General features: G+C 34.5%; 1 protein-coding gene across 1 annotated transcript in view; it reads right to left on the bottom strand.

Moving 5' to 3' along the window:
* LOC120626686 overlaps positions 1 to 16,163 on the bottom strand; it is a 62,879-nt gene that overhangs the window by 5,583 nt on the left and 41,133 nt on the right. The window contains exon 6 of the mRNA XM_039894303.1: positions 10,128 to 10,148. Coding sequence (XP_039750237.1) covers positions 10,128 to 10,148 — 21 coding nt within the window. The remainder of the gene's footprint in view (positions 1 to 10,127; positions 10,149 to 16,163) is intronic.

The following is a 16,163-nucleotide window of genomic DNA, read 5'->3' as shown; positions in this document are numbered from 1 at the left end:
AAGTGAAATATTATTAAACCTACTTCTGCTAAAACTACCAATGCGGGTGTAGTATTTTACAAAGTTAGAAAAGAGAAGCAATTATTTAATACCAGTCAGTTTACTTTGTAAGCATATTATAGTGAACACCAGCATTAAATGGAAAGTTGGTGTGTTTTCTTAAGAAATTTATTTATATTTATATTTCTTACTAAATTATAAATTACGAAATAAAGAAACAAAGAATAAAGTCTGGTCTGGTGGTTAAGGTAAAAAAAATCTTAATTTTCGCCGAAATTTGCCAAAATGGTGACGTGCAAGGGTGGAAAAAGCATCGTCAGGGTTTTAAAAAGTATATTTATTTATATGTTGCTGACGCCTTATGATGTATTACCTTAAGACTATAATACATATATAAATAAATAATTCACCTACAGAATAAAACCTGCGTGACATCATGAATATTAAGTTTTGGGTGAATTCTAAATTCAAATTTATGAAACCAACTTTGTAAACGGAATGCCAAAATCTTGAAGTAATTAATTTTTGCACACTAGAATTGTCTAGGTATGCTGCGACATATGCATCGATTTAAAATTATTTTATTTTTATAATCGATCGCTGATAAGAGTTTTTTTGCCATCCAGGTTTTGTCAGACAACCCAAACAATTCAGAATCAAAAGCCATTTTTGTGAATGGCGGAATTGAAAGCATTTGTTCGTTAATCGCGTTTCCAAGGCCTCACGAATGTTATAACATAAAAATAAGACTGTCGACCGGAATAAATATATCAATCACAGCATCGTTGGCTCAAGTTTCTTTAAATGTTGCAGTACCGTGATATAAAACAAAGAATGATACGTTAAGTTACCCGGATTAAGTTCTCAATGTCATATCCTTATCTACTATCTATTTTTATTTTATTACAAGGAAACATTTCGGTTAAAGTAGCGGATATACCTACCTACTACTTAGTTTAATATAATTTAATTATATTATGCACTGGATAGGTACTGCAAACGGCGTTTTATTCGAACCGATTTAAAATTTGATGAACCTAAATTTTAACCGATTTGAATAATTCTTTTTTTATTTGAAAGAGTATACCATCAAGCAGGTATTGTCTCATTTTATAAATAAGTTATAATAAATCACAAAATTTATTTATTATTAAAGGTAATTTCAAAATAAAACGCGCGTGTCTAATATCTTGGATTATGATCCTTCGATGTTATAAGGTTCTCGTTATTAGCAAATGTGATGAAAAACATTTTACCTATTGTAACAGGCCTCTTTCTGCAGAAAGAGGAAACATTCAACAGTAAAGATTCAACAGTAGGTTGCCATGGCAACCTACTGTTGAATCTTCACGGCCGTCACTAACGAATATATAAAAATTGATGAATATATTGTTTGTTAGTTTTTGGGAACGTAATATTTTTTATATTTACGTTAAACCTGGTTTTGATAAACCTCAAATATCCTTTGTTATAGTAATAATTGAATTAAAGTAGGGTTTGTCCAGTCTCATACCAGTATTTTGAAGTTTGAAGAGCAAATTGTCGTGTCGAACTATAACGACTCGCATGGCAATCAAAGGTCTAGTTAGTCTATTTATTCAGCCATGAGCCATGAGATCATGGCTCAGTCCCGCAATCTCTCAGGCATCGATTGCAATTATTGTAATTGGCAACATACAGTGGCGTGATACACAAGTAGGTACATACTTATAAAGGGCAGTGTTTTATACTATACCTGAGTATATTTTCACAGTTTCATACTTAACAGTTAGGTATGTTTAATAAATTGGAACTCAAGAACACAACGACATCTTAAATTGATTGAAGTTAGGTACACTCTAAAGAATATTGCGTTATGAAAAGCATTAGGTATATCTGTTGTAATCATGAAAAGAAACTAAGATCTATAGAATGCCTGGACTCCGCTAAGGTACTGTGTGACATACTTCGATAAAAAAAATTACGCCCTAGTTAACGTAAGTACTTCCTATGTGAAGATAAGGAAGCTCTGAAAACGACAAATCTAAATGCAAGCAGGCATCAGTTCTCAGCTTTACCTATAAGCTCGATTGTTTGGCTTTAACATCGGCTTTCCTTTCGGGGTATTCCCGACATGGACCTCTAACTTTTTGGAAATATGTGCGTGTTAAGTAGGTAATTAAATATCACTTAAAGCAAGTACATTTATCTGGTAAAAACGCACATTACTTGGACGAAAAGTTAGAGGTGCGTGCTGGGAAAAACGCACATTAGAAAAGTTAGAGGTGCGTGCTGGGATTCGAACTCGGCCCTGCGAAAGTGATTCCGAAGTCTGACCCTCTGGGAAATGCAATGCCATGCTATCGCGAAACAAGCATTGGTCTACACAAGAAAGCATTTCTTCTGTAGACTCTACGCCGGCTGGAAACTAATTTCATGTCGAGCTAGTAATGGGTTCACGATTGTGATGTAACATAATATAGAGAAATAAAATCCGTGTACAATTACGGACACGGTGCATATTGCACGAGATAACTTAGTGCATGTGCTCTGCTGTCGGTCACGGCTTACGAGCTCACGCACTGCATAACCACCTGCGCACCTACATATAACTATTACACATAACGCACCGTCGACTTATGTTGCGATAATTCGAACGTTCTATTTAACAGCTCCCTCAGAATTGTCAATGGGGATTTATGGAATTACCAGACAAACTTATCTATCACATATCTAAATAAATAAGTGTGACACGATGGGAATTGTCTCTTCCCATAAAACCACACCAGTTACTCGTCGCAACTTTTTATTTCATTAGGTACGGCTGGAAGCTCACCATATTAAAATAATTAGATCGAAAGATTTAAAATTTAAAGTAACTGAAAAATTTTAAAAATATATTTAACTTATTAGTAGGTATAAGTTTTAGACGTAAGGGGCAGGAGTGCAGTTTTGAATGATAGATAAGTGTCATCACCATCCTCCATTCCTCTCTCATATGAGAGTTATTAAGAGCTAAAACGCTCTACACCAGTAGTCGGACACTTACAGTAAACCTACTGCTTACCAATAAATAACTATAACACCATCACCATAATATTAAGTCCGGATAATTCGGACGTTATTACAATAATTTTTACGCTGCACCACGCCTGTGTAAAAATTATTACCTTATCAATTAACTACCAGATCCAAATAGTAGGTAACTAATTGAAACTAGCTGCTAGCTTCCGTATTTAACAACTTTTCTGGCAGCTGTTCCGGTTGTATGACTTCACAAATCACCACATACAATAATGGCTTAGACGAACGCGAAGTCAACATCTTCCGAGCATGCTTCAGTGTTTGAGCTAAACGTGTTTAGAGAGCTTATTATAAAAGATCTGTTTCAACATTATTATCACTTACAGATTTGTCTGATTTTCACAAATTAATTGAACATTGTTTTTTTTTTTTTTTTAATACGAGTAAGTTAAGTTGGTGAGTAAAGTTTGCTACGTAGAATAATATCCGTGTCCATTATAAAATATATTAAATAACTTTACGTATATACCTACTGATCGTGGGAAACATTTTATGTAAATAAGGCGTGCGTTCAATGTACCTACACCGCATAATTTGTCCCGAATGACTTTAAACATAGTAATTGTCACACAGATTCACCCAAATATACTTAATCGTAGAAAGTCAGTTATTATGGTGAAAGTGACACGACCATGGCAGAGAGTGACGCCAAAAGTCGTTACGTAAAATGTCGTGTTTTATGATTAGGTGACGCTCAGCTGGTCGCAAGGCTATGGTACCTACCTTCATTATGGTCTATGCGTGAGTAAAGCGAGTCTTTGTCGTTTTATATTTAAGTAGACGGATCTAAAATGAAAATATTGAAATTTAAAACAGCAACAGCACGTACCTACCTAGTACCTTCTTGTTTATGTGCCGTTCGCGGTAGCGAGTGGAGTATCTTTCACTTTTTTTGCGAACGGTGTTAACATAAAACTGTGCAAAATTATGGCTAGATGTTGGGAAGCATTGTGATATGACGAGAAGAAACAGAAAAAGAAGAGAAGCGAGGGAATATCAAAAGGGGTTGTCACAAAGAAATGTCAACCCAATTCGTTCCAGACCTGAAAGTAATGGTGGCAGCCTGGCAGAAATGCGTATGCCTTTTTATTCTCCTCAATGGAAAAAGAACAACATTTTGGGAGTAAATAGGAGGCTAATGCCCATCTGTGGAAAGATAATGGATTGGGATGATGATTAAAATACCTGAATTGCAATTGAAATTCTTTTCTTAAATATATCTATAGCTAGAGTTCAGCGTTAATAGGTTGTTATCCGATAACGGTAGGAAAAATTAACTTAACTATCTCCTTAAAAACGTTTCTTACCAGGAGATAACCTAGCATAAACGTGTTAGTTTACCGCCTATAACAGAGTCCATTCACTCCGGTTCCGACTTTCCAAAATATCCTACGTGTTGGTTTCGATTACTAACCACACTGAACGACCAAGTTTCAACATCGGATCTCATGCAATCTCAATTTCCGATAAATCTATAAAATGATTAGCGAAAATGACATCCTCAATGAGGTGCAGCGATACTGCACGCCTGATCATTATATTAGGTTCAATACCATCTCACTTTAGTATATCTAATTCTAAGCAGCTTTAGCGTGTGATCATACTTTGACCTGTCATAGTATATTTTAGTTTAGAAAAAATATATGCAACCACTCTTTATTCCGATTTATGTTTTCTCTGCAAAGTGAATACAATACAAACGCACACGTCGAACATATTATATGGATCGAATGTTACGATTTATCTAAAGATGTACCAATTTTTACTTTCACGCATCACGATTTTAAATTAGAGATGACGATACCTTTTGATATGTACTGACTGCTTTATAGAAACGTTGATTTATTCTTTCAAAGATTAACTTTTATGAGCCTAGGCACACTTATTTTTAATAGTCTTTTGATAGGTTGATAATGTAACATTTTTTGCATTGTTTTGAAGTGATAATGATTATTTACACTATACGCTAACGCTATAAGGGCTACAAACTAAACACTGCGAAAACGCTTTACAGGATTTAAAAAAACGGAGCTCTTTAAACAAACAAAGAACAAATAATGTTCTTTGTTTGTTCTTCCATGCTTGACCTTCTGAAAGAACCAGAACCCGAAGTCTGCTATTAAATTGTTTTGGTGTCAGTTTTATTTATTTATTTATTTATTTATACTCTTTATTTGTACACCACTCAAACAAAGAAACAAGACAAAAAAAGAACAAACACATGAAGAATGAAGCAGGATACAAAAGGCGGCCTTATCGCTAAGTAGCGATCTCTGCCAGGCAACAGGTTTTAGATCAATAACAAAAGTAAAAAAGAATGAAATGAAAATAATGTTAATTATTATAAATAAATTTGGCAATAAATAACAAACCACCTGCTAAAAAACTTGCTGACTATTTGTTGCACATAATATCTCTAAAATACTCGACAAGGCACGAGTCTCCTCTCAGAATTAGAACGTTTTAGGCCGAAGTCCACGTGCTGGCCAAGTGCGGATATGTAGACTACACGCCCTGGTGATCATTATAGGGAACTATCAGGCGTACAGGTTTCCTCGCGATGTCTTCCTTCACCGTTAAACCAAATGATATTGTAATAAAAACTGCGAAAAGTTAGAGGTGCGTGCCATAGATCGAACTCGGGCCACTAAAGCGAAGCCGAAGCCTTACCCTGCCACCTAGGCTAGGCTATCACCTTTTCAACACCGCAACCATTTGATGAAATGGTTAGTCACAACATAAAGAGATTATTTTAAGATTTGGGCACCACATGTATATTTTCAACGATGCTAACCTTGTAGGTACTTTTGAAGAAGCCGCATTATATAGTCAGACGGGATGATCGATTTTATAATAATAAACAATTTTCATGTAAAAAATAAATTCATTAGTACATACCTACTTTTTGTCATTGATCGATAACTGAGAGACAATTGCAATAGCACACTCGGGCCCTAGGCTAAACTTATACCGTATAATAAAGTCAATAGTCTCTTATCGTTGAGATAATTTTAAGCTTCTATCTAATCTAATCGCAATAATAAGACAAGACGTAAGTATAAAGCCATTCAAAGCGTATTTTTGTAATTACTGAAATTCCCACTCACTGTTTGTCATAAGCTAGAATTTACTTTCGGTAAGATACAATGTCTGCTTCAAAAGTTGATCTTTTTACGTGTGATGTGAGAAATTCGAAGACGAATTACTTAGGTAGGAAATCGTTTCAAGTTTTCATTAGATATTTACCGTATGAGTACTAAGAACAAGTGGGGTATCTAATAAAAATGCTGTTTTTATTCATTCTAAAATAGGTTGAGACTCCAGCTAGTACTTGGCTTGCTTTTCAGTGACATTTTAGCTTATCAGCAGCAAAAATCACTGAAGACCAAGTAGGTCTATATACCAAGGTCATAGTTGAGCTTTTCGAGACAGAGCTCATCCGGGGTAATACTACCGCCGTGATTATTTCTGCCGCCAAGCAGTGTGTGCTGTGTTCCGGTCTGAAAGGTGAGTCGCCGGCGTAATTAAAAGCCCATGAGGCTTTACACATACGTATCAGGATGCTGACGACATGTTCCTTGCATGCGAAGTGTTGCTCAGTTTATATGTGGTTTTAACACATACCGGTTCGATTCGGTTTTCTGATTCTCATACAGTCCTCCGCACACCTCGTCGTTGTTGCCCTGACGGCTAGCCGGTACTCTTTAGACAAGCTGGAATAAAACGTGAGCAAAGTTGCGTGAAGAGCTAGCCAGTCATTAATTTTAAAGTCTAGTAACTAAGTAGAAAGGTACGTGCTGGGTTATTTAAATTGCTTTATTTAATCCTGATGAAAGTAAATAAGAACTGTATAAAGGCCTTGGAATTATCTTTGGTCTAGCTAAAGTTATAACATCAGTTGCGAGTTTAATATTCATGTAGTTTGCAAAATCGACTACCTTATAGCCTTTCGCTGCAATTTACATTTGTTTATAGCGAAATGGTCTTCGTTCCAATTCCAGAATCCAGAACAGAATCTACTCCTTTTGCATACAAAATTTGATTGCATCCGAAATCTCATCTCCATCTTACCTAACAGTATATATTAGGCGATACTTAGATGCTGTTTTATATTTTCTTTAGAAAATTAAATGTTTTTTAATCCCCTCTTCGCTACCCAGGTGTTTTTTGGGATAAAAAAGTATCCTATTTCCATCTCGAAGGTGCAAGCTATATATATCTAGGTATAAACAAACAGACACTACATCGAATTTATAGTATTATTAATTTCATTGTTAGTATTATCATCATCGCAAGTAAGTAATTAAGTAATAAAGATTTACTGTGCATTAAATTTCTATTTACATTCTTTGGTGTTGCATCGTAAACGTGCAGGTCCGTACTACTCAACTGGGTCAAGGAGGCTTCAAATAAACTGATTACATTATTTTTTTAATAAGTGGTCTATAGTGTAGATTTTATTTCCGAAAATAATAATGGATAAGTAGTTCCGAATGTGCAAGTAAGTAAATATTTATACCTCAGTATTTTTGCAAACATTTTTTTTTCAATTCTTTATAATAATTATGATAAGTACCTTATCGTTCATTTCAGGCAATATGTTTAACTAATTCTTTACCATTATATCTATTACTAGCTTATTTAATTTAAACTGAGTACCTTTTTAATTTAAAACCTTGTGTCCCAACCATAGAAATCTTAATAATTAAGATTTCTATGGTCTCAACTATTATTGAGAACGGTGAGCGTCCTCTATGCTACTACTACAACTACTGCGATCACCAACCCGTCTGCCTAGCGTGATTATAATGGGCAAATCTTCCCCTTTGGAGAGCCTTTAGTCCAGCAGTGGAGTGTTATATATTGATGATGACGGTGATGTTTGAACTCCCAATGATTATTACAGTTACTACTCGTACATAAGCCAAAATACATATAAAGGAGTAGAAGTCGTTGGTCTAGTGGTTATCATTTAGATAAGTTCCCCGGCTAAGTTTATTGTGGGCTCTTTTTAGACCAGGGCGCGTTTGGAACCCTCGTAGCTTTAGATTTAAGTTGGCGAACGAAGTTATCACCATCCCCTTACAATTATGTAAACAAATATGTATGAACGCTTCATAAGTGCCTGTGATAGGCCTACATTATAAAGGGTAGAGGTTAGGAGAGTCATCTTATATGGGAGAAAAGTTGAAAAAGTGTCCAGTTGTTGCGCTAAATAACAGTTCAAAAATCCTCCACAATGGCGCTGGTGGATGCACAGGGTATGGTATGAATGTAGCAATCGTAGATGAATTGAAGTATGCCGAGTTAAAAAATTTAATGTCATTTTCGACTAAAGTAGTTAATTATTGAGAATTTCAACAACTTACGTTGTACAAAATATTGTGGTAAATATAACCTTACTTCCTTGTATCTCCATACTTCCTTGTTTATTTTTCAAGCCTACTCTAACAATATTTATATTTGGCGCTTCTTTTAAGAGTTACCCTGATGCAAATGTGGCGCCATCCTAATTTAATACATTTTGACGACACTTTTTCATATACATAGATGACTCTCCTTACCTCTACCCTCCATAGCCTACATGAATAAAGAAATTTAGAATTTGAATTTGAATTTGATTTTTTTATATATTTATTTATATATTTATGACTTTTTTATTTATTTATTTATTTGAACAACTTTATTTCATATAAAGGAAATACACACTGGAACACTTACATTAATATAAATTATATGCAAAAGGCGGCCTTATCACTAACAGTGATCTCTTCCAGGCTACCTTAACTATTGGAATAAGGCAATGAGAGACGGGAAATCGTAATAATATATATATATATATATATATATAAATATATACATATACTATATACATAAATAATTAAATAAAATAATAAATGTAATAATATAATATATATTAATAAATATGCATAAATACACACACATACATATAATATTAACATGTCTATAGTGACAAATAGTGCCTCCTTACACGACTTTTAAAAATCGCAAGGGATTTAGAGCGCCGAATGTCATCAGGGAGTTCATTCCACAGCATTGCCGCTTTTATTGTAAAGGACTCTGAATAACTCCGAGAGTTACACTTCACCATTCTAAGCACATTTTCTTGGGTGGATCGCTGAGACTTATATAATTAATAAATAGTTTTCAAGAAATCATTTAAATTATATTTGATTCACAGCCAATATTCATGACATTGTGTTGGTAGGTATTTTTACTTACATAAATCCGGGTGGGTTATCGATTAACTTTATCGTCTTGCATGAGACTAAGACGATGCAAAGATACATTATGGTGTCATTTTTTTATTTAAGTGCCAAATCTTACGACATCTTCCATCGTAATATCATACCTATAATTGCTAGATGCAATAGAAGAGGTGCAATTATATCATTGGCCGCTATTTCTTCATCATTCCCCTATTCATTGTCACGGTACAATGGCACACGGCTATTCTTTGAAGACCACTTGCATATTACTTTTAATAAATCTTTGATAACATAGCAATTATAAAGTGTAGTAATGATATATGTACCATTGATCTAGATTGCAAGAGTTTATTTGTTTAACAATTAAATTGCAAGTCACTGAGCGTAAAGCAACAGATAGATACCTATGCAAACATAAACATTAAATGTTACGCTTCGCACATATAAAAGATGCGTGACTTATAGTGAGTGACGTTACGTATGCAGAATCCATATGAAGTGTCATAATTGACACTTCATATTAGCGTAGGTAAATATTGCTGTTGTTCTTGATTTATTCAATTTCACTTAACTTTTTGGATTATATCACCCTTACTAAAACGGCTAAAACTTTGACTGCTTTAGTTTCGCTTTTTTGTAAAACCCCCTCGAACTGTTGGTTTTACCTATCACGTTGCAAGCTAGTTCAGTGCAAAATTTCGACAACATTTTTTTTTTTGGTTTAGAAACTCTACCAATGCACATAGGAAGGTTTTTCAATTCATTCAAATTTTTTTCTTAACTATGCCTAATAATATAAGCACTTATGATATGTCAAAATATATGTACCTATACCTGTTTGTAATGATTTTACCACTGGTTCGCAAGGCAGATTCTACTTGATATTTTTTAGTTATTATTTACTGTCGTAAACCTAAATATTTTTTGGCAACTCTATTATTTTTACAATAACCAAAATTATCAACGGTAGAGCGTAAGGACATCAGAGAAGGGTGAGGTAGAGACTGTCATCGCATACTCGCTAGGTACTGGCCGTTGTTGCAATCCGAATCTAGGTCAACTACTGTCACCACGGCTGTCGACTGCCGCATACGCCGCTTATCAGATCCATATTATAGCTATTAAGTAAAGTATATAAAACACGAAGAAAGTAATTAAGTCTAATAAGAGGTAACACGGAAATATTATTATATATCTCATTCCTAATCATGGCTTAGCATAACGTACACCTTCTTTTGTTGCGAAACTAATGATATTCTTCCTCTCTGTATCACAAATGCATACTGAATTAACGGAAAAAGATACCGTTAAATAAAATAACGGATATTCTTACAAAATAATAACGGAGTACGGGCAGTAGCGCCCTCTCTTCTTCCATCTAATTAAAGAATTTAAACTAAGATTTTCGTGGTTAATCAGCATTTCTTAAATATAGTTCAACGGCAATATACCACGATAAAATTTTGGTTTTGCCGATATTTCGACCCAGCATGGATCGTGGTCACGACGGGACTGCATAGGTACGAGATGTCAAGTTGGATGTCACGGGCAATCTGAACTATCTGAATCTGACTACCCGCTTTCGTGTTCTTTTTGTCGGTGTTCGACACACAACACTGACAACGTCACTTTTAAATTGTTTGAAAGAGAAGCTGCTTTCATCTACTGCGATTACCAATTCGCCTGCCCAGATTATGGGCGAACCCTACCGTTGGGTGAGGCCCTTAGTTCAGCAATAGATTTTTATATATAAACTAAGGGTGAGGTAGCGTGTAAGTTTATTTCGTCATATTTTTTGTCTTAACTTGTAAACTTGAGTACCGTTAGAATTTAAATCTGAGTTAAATCATGACGATTATTACCTAATAACACGTTACTATTAGTAGTAACGAGTATATATATTTACCTATAATTTAAACGCGTATATGAATAAAAACATTAATACTAAAACGATACGGAAATAATAAGTTAGTGTTTGACTTTCTCTCCCGATTCACATATATTAAATACTTCCTTTAAGAGCTTTTTATGTTATCGTAACGTACAGATTATGTAAGTACCATTTAGTAACTTGAATATTTGTGCTTCCGGTAAAGTATCCAAAATTTATGAGTTGTAAACACAATAATATGTATGTATTCTACTAATATACATATCGTTGTATAACATTGAGTAATGAATATGCAACTCACGCATTGGTGATACGAATAACTTGATGGCGCCACGTTTGAGAAGTTTTTTTTGTGGCATAAAGACCAAAGTTGTTTCAAATTTCTGAAATTCCTCGTGATGCGTAGTTGAACATGCTAACCACTAGACCAATAAAGCATTTTACTATTCGTTCAAAATAATTATAATAACCTCTCATAGGATGTGGTGTGACAATGACAACATTCACGTAATTGGTTTCGCAACAAGATGACCATACTCGTGTGTATTGCAAACACCTTCACCTACTAAACTAGATCTGTTTCATCCTAACAGTTTATTGGAAAGTAAGGTCATTTGCATCCTAAATTCCTTCCATAAAAAAATGACCTTATTAGGGTTCCTTATTACAATAATAAAAAAACAATCCCAGAGTTTTGAGTTTTGGTATTATTCTAGACAGATCAAAACGTCCAGCCCGGAACACAGCCGGGCGCCTTTGTCGTGTTGTTTTCGTGGCTAATCCTTTCTCTATTCCACTTCAAGCCTTTGAATGAAATCGCACCTAAAATAGATGATGTAGCCTAAAATGCTAGCGGCTAAGCTATAAGGGGTATGGTTCTATGAAACCCATACAGGGGTATGGTTTGTACGCGGTATCGTACCTGCATGCAAAATCGCTTTACGGCACCACTTTGTCGACCGAAGCCCATCAGATCATAGGACAGAAAATTTAGAAATTATAAATTCCCAAATGTCCGCAGCCTGGCATCCGGAAATTTATAATACCACAGCTCACCATTGTGGCAGGGAGAGGGAAAAACAAAGAAAGGTCTTTAGAACAGCTGAACCGACTTTGCCTCGAGTAAACATAAATAATATATGCAGTGAGCCATAAAGGATTGTACATTTTATCCCCAAAAATGCTGAAATTAGATACAGCAGGTTGTAGGACGAGTATGTAACACTCGATTTTTAAAATTTACGGAATTGAATACGGTACGATATAAAGAAGCACCTAATTTATACCGTTTAAACTACGCTTGAAGTCATTTTAAAATGGCTATATCTTCAAAAATTCAATTATGGGAAAATCATACTTATCAGAAATTTTCCGCGGACAAACTATTTACTACATCACATTTGAAAGGTACGAATCCGGCTCGAAGGACCAAAATGTTAACGAAATAAGGTTCAATTTTGCTTGCAGGTTGTCGATCGGTTTGATTGAAACACGTATGCTCTTCGACAAGGTTTATTAGCTACTGCCTAATGTTCTTACATGAAAGATAATCATTTCTCAACCAAACATCGTTCGTTTTCCTGGTATTAAAGGTAGCATATGTTACTCCCCATCCTTTCAACTAAATCTATGCGAATAATCCAGTTGATTAGTAGTTAGGGCGCTAAGTAACACAAACAAACAAACACTTTCGCATTTGAAATATCTAGCTGTTGCCATCGTATCTTATCCGCGTTAATTATTGTATTCAACTAATCTCGTGGGAACCATTGGTTTTCCAGGTAAAAAAAATAGTCTATATTACACTCCGTCCTTTCTAACTTGGAGCCAAAAATCAATTTGTTTAATTGTTTGCTTAGGCTGTGAAGAAAGGCCAAGCAAACGAATATACTCACACTTATAATAATAAGTTGGTATTCCAATTATAAACTGATGAATTTGTTTCTCTATTGATTATGACCCAGCTAAATAAAGACTGAAGATAATATTGTGTTCTGGGGACCTTTACCTGACATTGTAATACATACCTTTGCAATGGTGGGAACGAAAACGAAGGTGCTGTTTGCGTATAAAAGGCTTCGTTGTTCGACAATTATCATGTTCAAAGGTAAACGAGGTAAAATTACGAATAAACGCCTAACTATTTCAACTCTGGCTAAAAATTGGTTTGTTTCTCTACCAAAATAGGTATTTTAATGTAACTACCTACCCTTAAGTTATTGTGGAGATATTTATTTAAGTTCAATAATAAGAAATTAAGAGGCGGCGATGGACTTGGATGGATAGCCACAAAAGTTAGGACTTCGGCTAGACTTTGGAGGGCCGAATTCGAATTAATAAAAGAAAATTCGTAGCAGTAGTAGGTATTTGCTTAGGGAATGATTTGTAAACAAGCAGCTAGCAATTATATTTATTTTATACTAATGTTCAATAAAGCCTATGCATTCGGCTATTAGGTATACCTATCTACCTACGTTGAGAGTCAAAAACATTTTAATTGATTAAATAAATACAAATAATTTTTACCGCGGCTTTAATGAACTTAATCCGGTTTACCAACTTGGTTGGGTTGGCCGGACTATTCATTCATAAACTAAAAACTATATCAACCTACTTACAAGATCTCAATTTCCTTTCCTAGTACGATATAAAACAGTTTCATAATACTATACCGAGGACCAACTTCCGAGGTTACATTTGCTCCTGATGAATGACATTGTACAACTTGGTACGCACCGCCAATTTTGTTCTGTTTTAAAATTACTGTTTTGATAACGCTGGTTTTTTATCCGTATAACTACTGGTAGTAGAGTCAAAACAATCAGAGAGAGTTAATTCTAAAAGGTAGTTCATTTGAAGTAAGCCCTTAAAAGTGCTTTTAAAGGTCCTACTTGAAATAAATGTAATTTGAATTTGAATTAGTAAAAAAGGAAAAATTATATTTTTTATCATGGTACTGGTGAGAATAGTATCAAGGTAATAATCATTTTTTTTATTAATTGTCACTTACGATTCTTTATTTTAAACTAATGAATAGTAGTAGGTATCTACTTGTAAGATGGTTTAAATATAATTATGAACCGTAAATTATTTATTAAGATTGAATGTGAATCTTAAATCTAGACCCAGAATTCTCCATTTCCTATGAATGTGTGTTTTTTATGCTGCTACACAAATTAATAAAAAAAACTCTTTTTAATTTTCTTTTTATTTTCGTTTTATTTTATGTAGTTATAACCATCTCACATTGCCATTTAAAATTATAAGAAAAGCCACCTGGTTAGAGCAATTATTCACACCCATGTTTCCTTTTTATCGTTTAAGCCCGCCATCTTATTGCACCTTAGTACGGATCTCTTCGTCTATATGTCCAACTCGGTTTTCTCTAAAACCGTTCACGTTCAAGTGAAATGAAGTCAAGTACGTACCTAAACTATTTCAATATGTACTTTCAATGGTTCTCTTGACACACATAATCATGTGAACACTTATCGATTAAATATTTATTTCTTGAACTAGTTAATTAAAATAAATCTAAACTAGATTCGAGTACCTAACTTGGCTATCTGCAACCCATAGGTTATAAATAACCTATCTGTTTTAGTTAGCTTTATATTTCTTATACTCGTTATTTATAACAAGAAATCGGCTATTATTCCATGATGCAAACATTAAAACACGAACTCAATTTCGTTCACTTGGTTAAATTCCACTCGTAACTGAAATTACGAATAAAGTACGTACGTAAGTAACGTAAATAAGTACTTCCCTATAACGCAATCGAGCAGGTGGTAATTTTTTTCCAAAAATAAAATATGAAACAAAAGATTATAACTTCCATCTTTCAAACCATCCTTTGAAGGCCGGCAGTGGCGTGCGTATGGCTTTTAACTAGGGTAGGCATCAGGCAGGAAGATCGCATAAAATTGAAAAATTCTCCTTCTATATAAGTTGTATGAATTTTTCAGGATAACCAATGCATTCGTGCATACATGAAGTGCACACAGTGGCGTGCACTTCATGTATATGTATGTTAGCAGGGTCACGGCCCTGCTTTCAAAGGCAGTGGGTTCGATTCCCACAACTGGATAATGTTACACAAACATTAACTAGTTGAACATATATGTTTTTCAGTGTCTTTGTGTTTATCTGTATGTAATAAGTATTTATGTACTTATATTATTCAAAAAAATACTCAATAGTTGTCTTAGTACTCATAACGATTCTTTGCGATGATGATTTTTTTTTTAAATTCATATTTAAAAAAAAAAAACATTTATTCAACTTTATATTTACCAACCAACAAATTTAAAAAAGAGTGCAGTTACTGACTGTGATCATAGTATATCTTTATAAACAATGACATTTCGTTTATTTATTTTTTATTCAATCATCGCAATCTCACCTAGTGGTAAGTGATGATGTAGACTAAGGCTGTAGCAGGCTAACCTGTTAGGGTTATGGTATGGTAGTCATACCCCTATTCGGTTTCAAAGCGACATCGCACCGGAACACTAAATCGCTTAGCGGCACGTCTTTTTCGGTAGGGTGATAACTAGTTAACGGTCAAAGCCTCCCACCAGACCAGTCCAGAGAAAATCCAGAAATTATAAATTCCCAAATTGCCCCTGCTGGGAATCGAACCCGGGACCTACTACCTAATTCACAGCGCTCACCGTTGCGCCAGGGAGGTCGTCAAAACATTAATTTTATTCTAGTAGCAAAAAAACTTAATTAGGCTCGATCTAAAACCTTCTGTGGATAAGAAGAACAGCCGCTTCAAAATCCATTGTGCAGTTTGCAGAAAGTCTCAAATTATTGCTACCATAACGTAGGTATGTCCTACTTATAATCTACTAGAATGTATCTAATACCAAAACGTTAACATAAGATATTGGTTAACCGAATGAATCATCTGAAATGAAGGAAACGATAGCCACATAAGTCTAGCAATGCAGTTTGTTCTGATTTCGTTAAAT

This window comes from Pararge aegeria, chromosome 10 (genome assembly GCF_905163445.1).
Source record: "Pararge aegeria chromosome 10, ilParAegt1.1, whole genome shotgun sequence".
Taxonomy (NCBI): domain Eukaryota; kingdom Metazoa; phylum Arthropoda; class Insecta; order Lepidoptera; family Nymphalidae; genus Pararge; species Pararge aegeria.
This window is presented reverse-complemented; position numbering and strand designations above follow the sequence as displayed.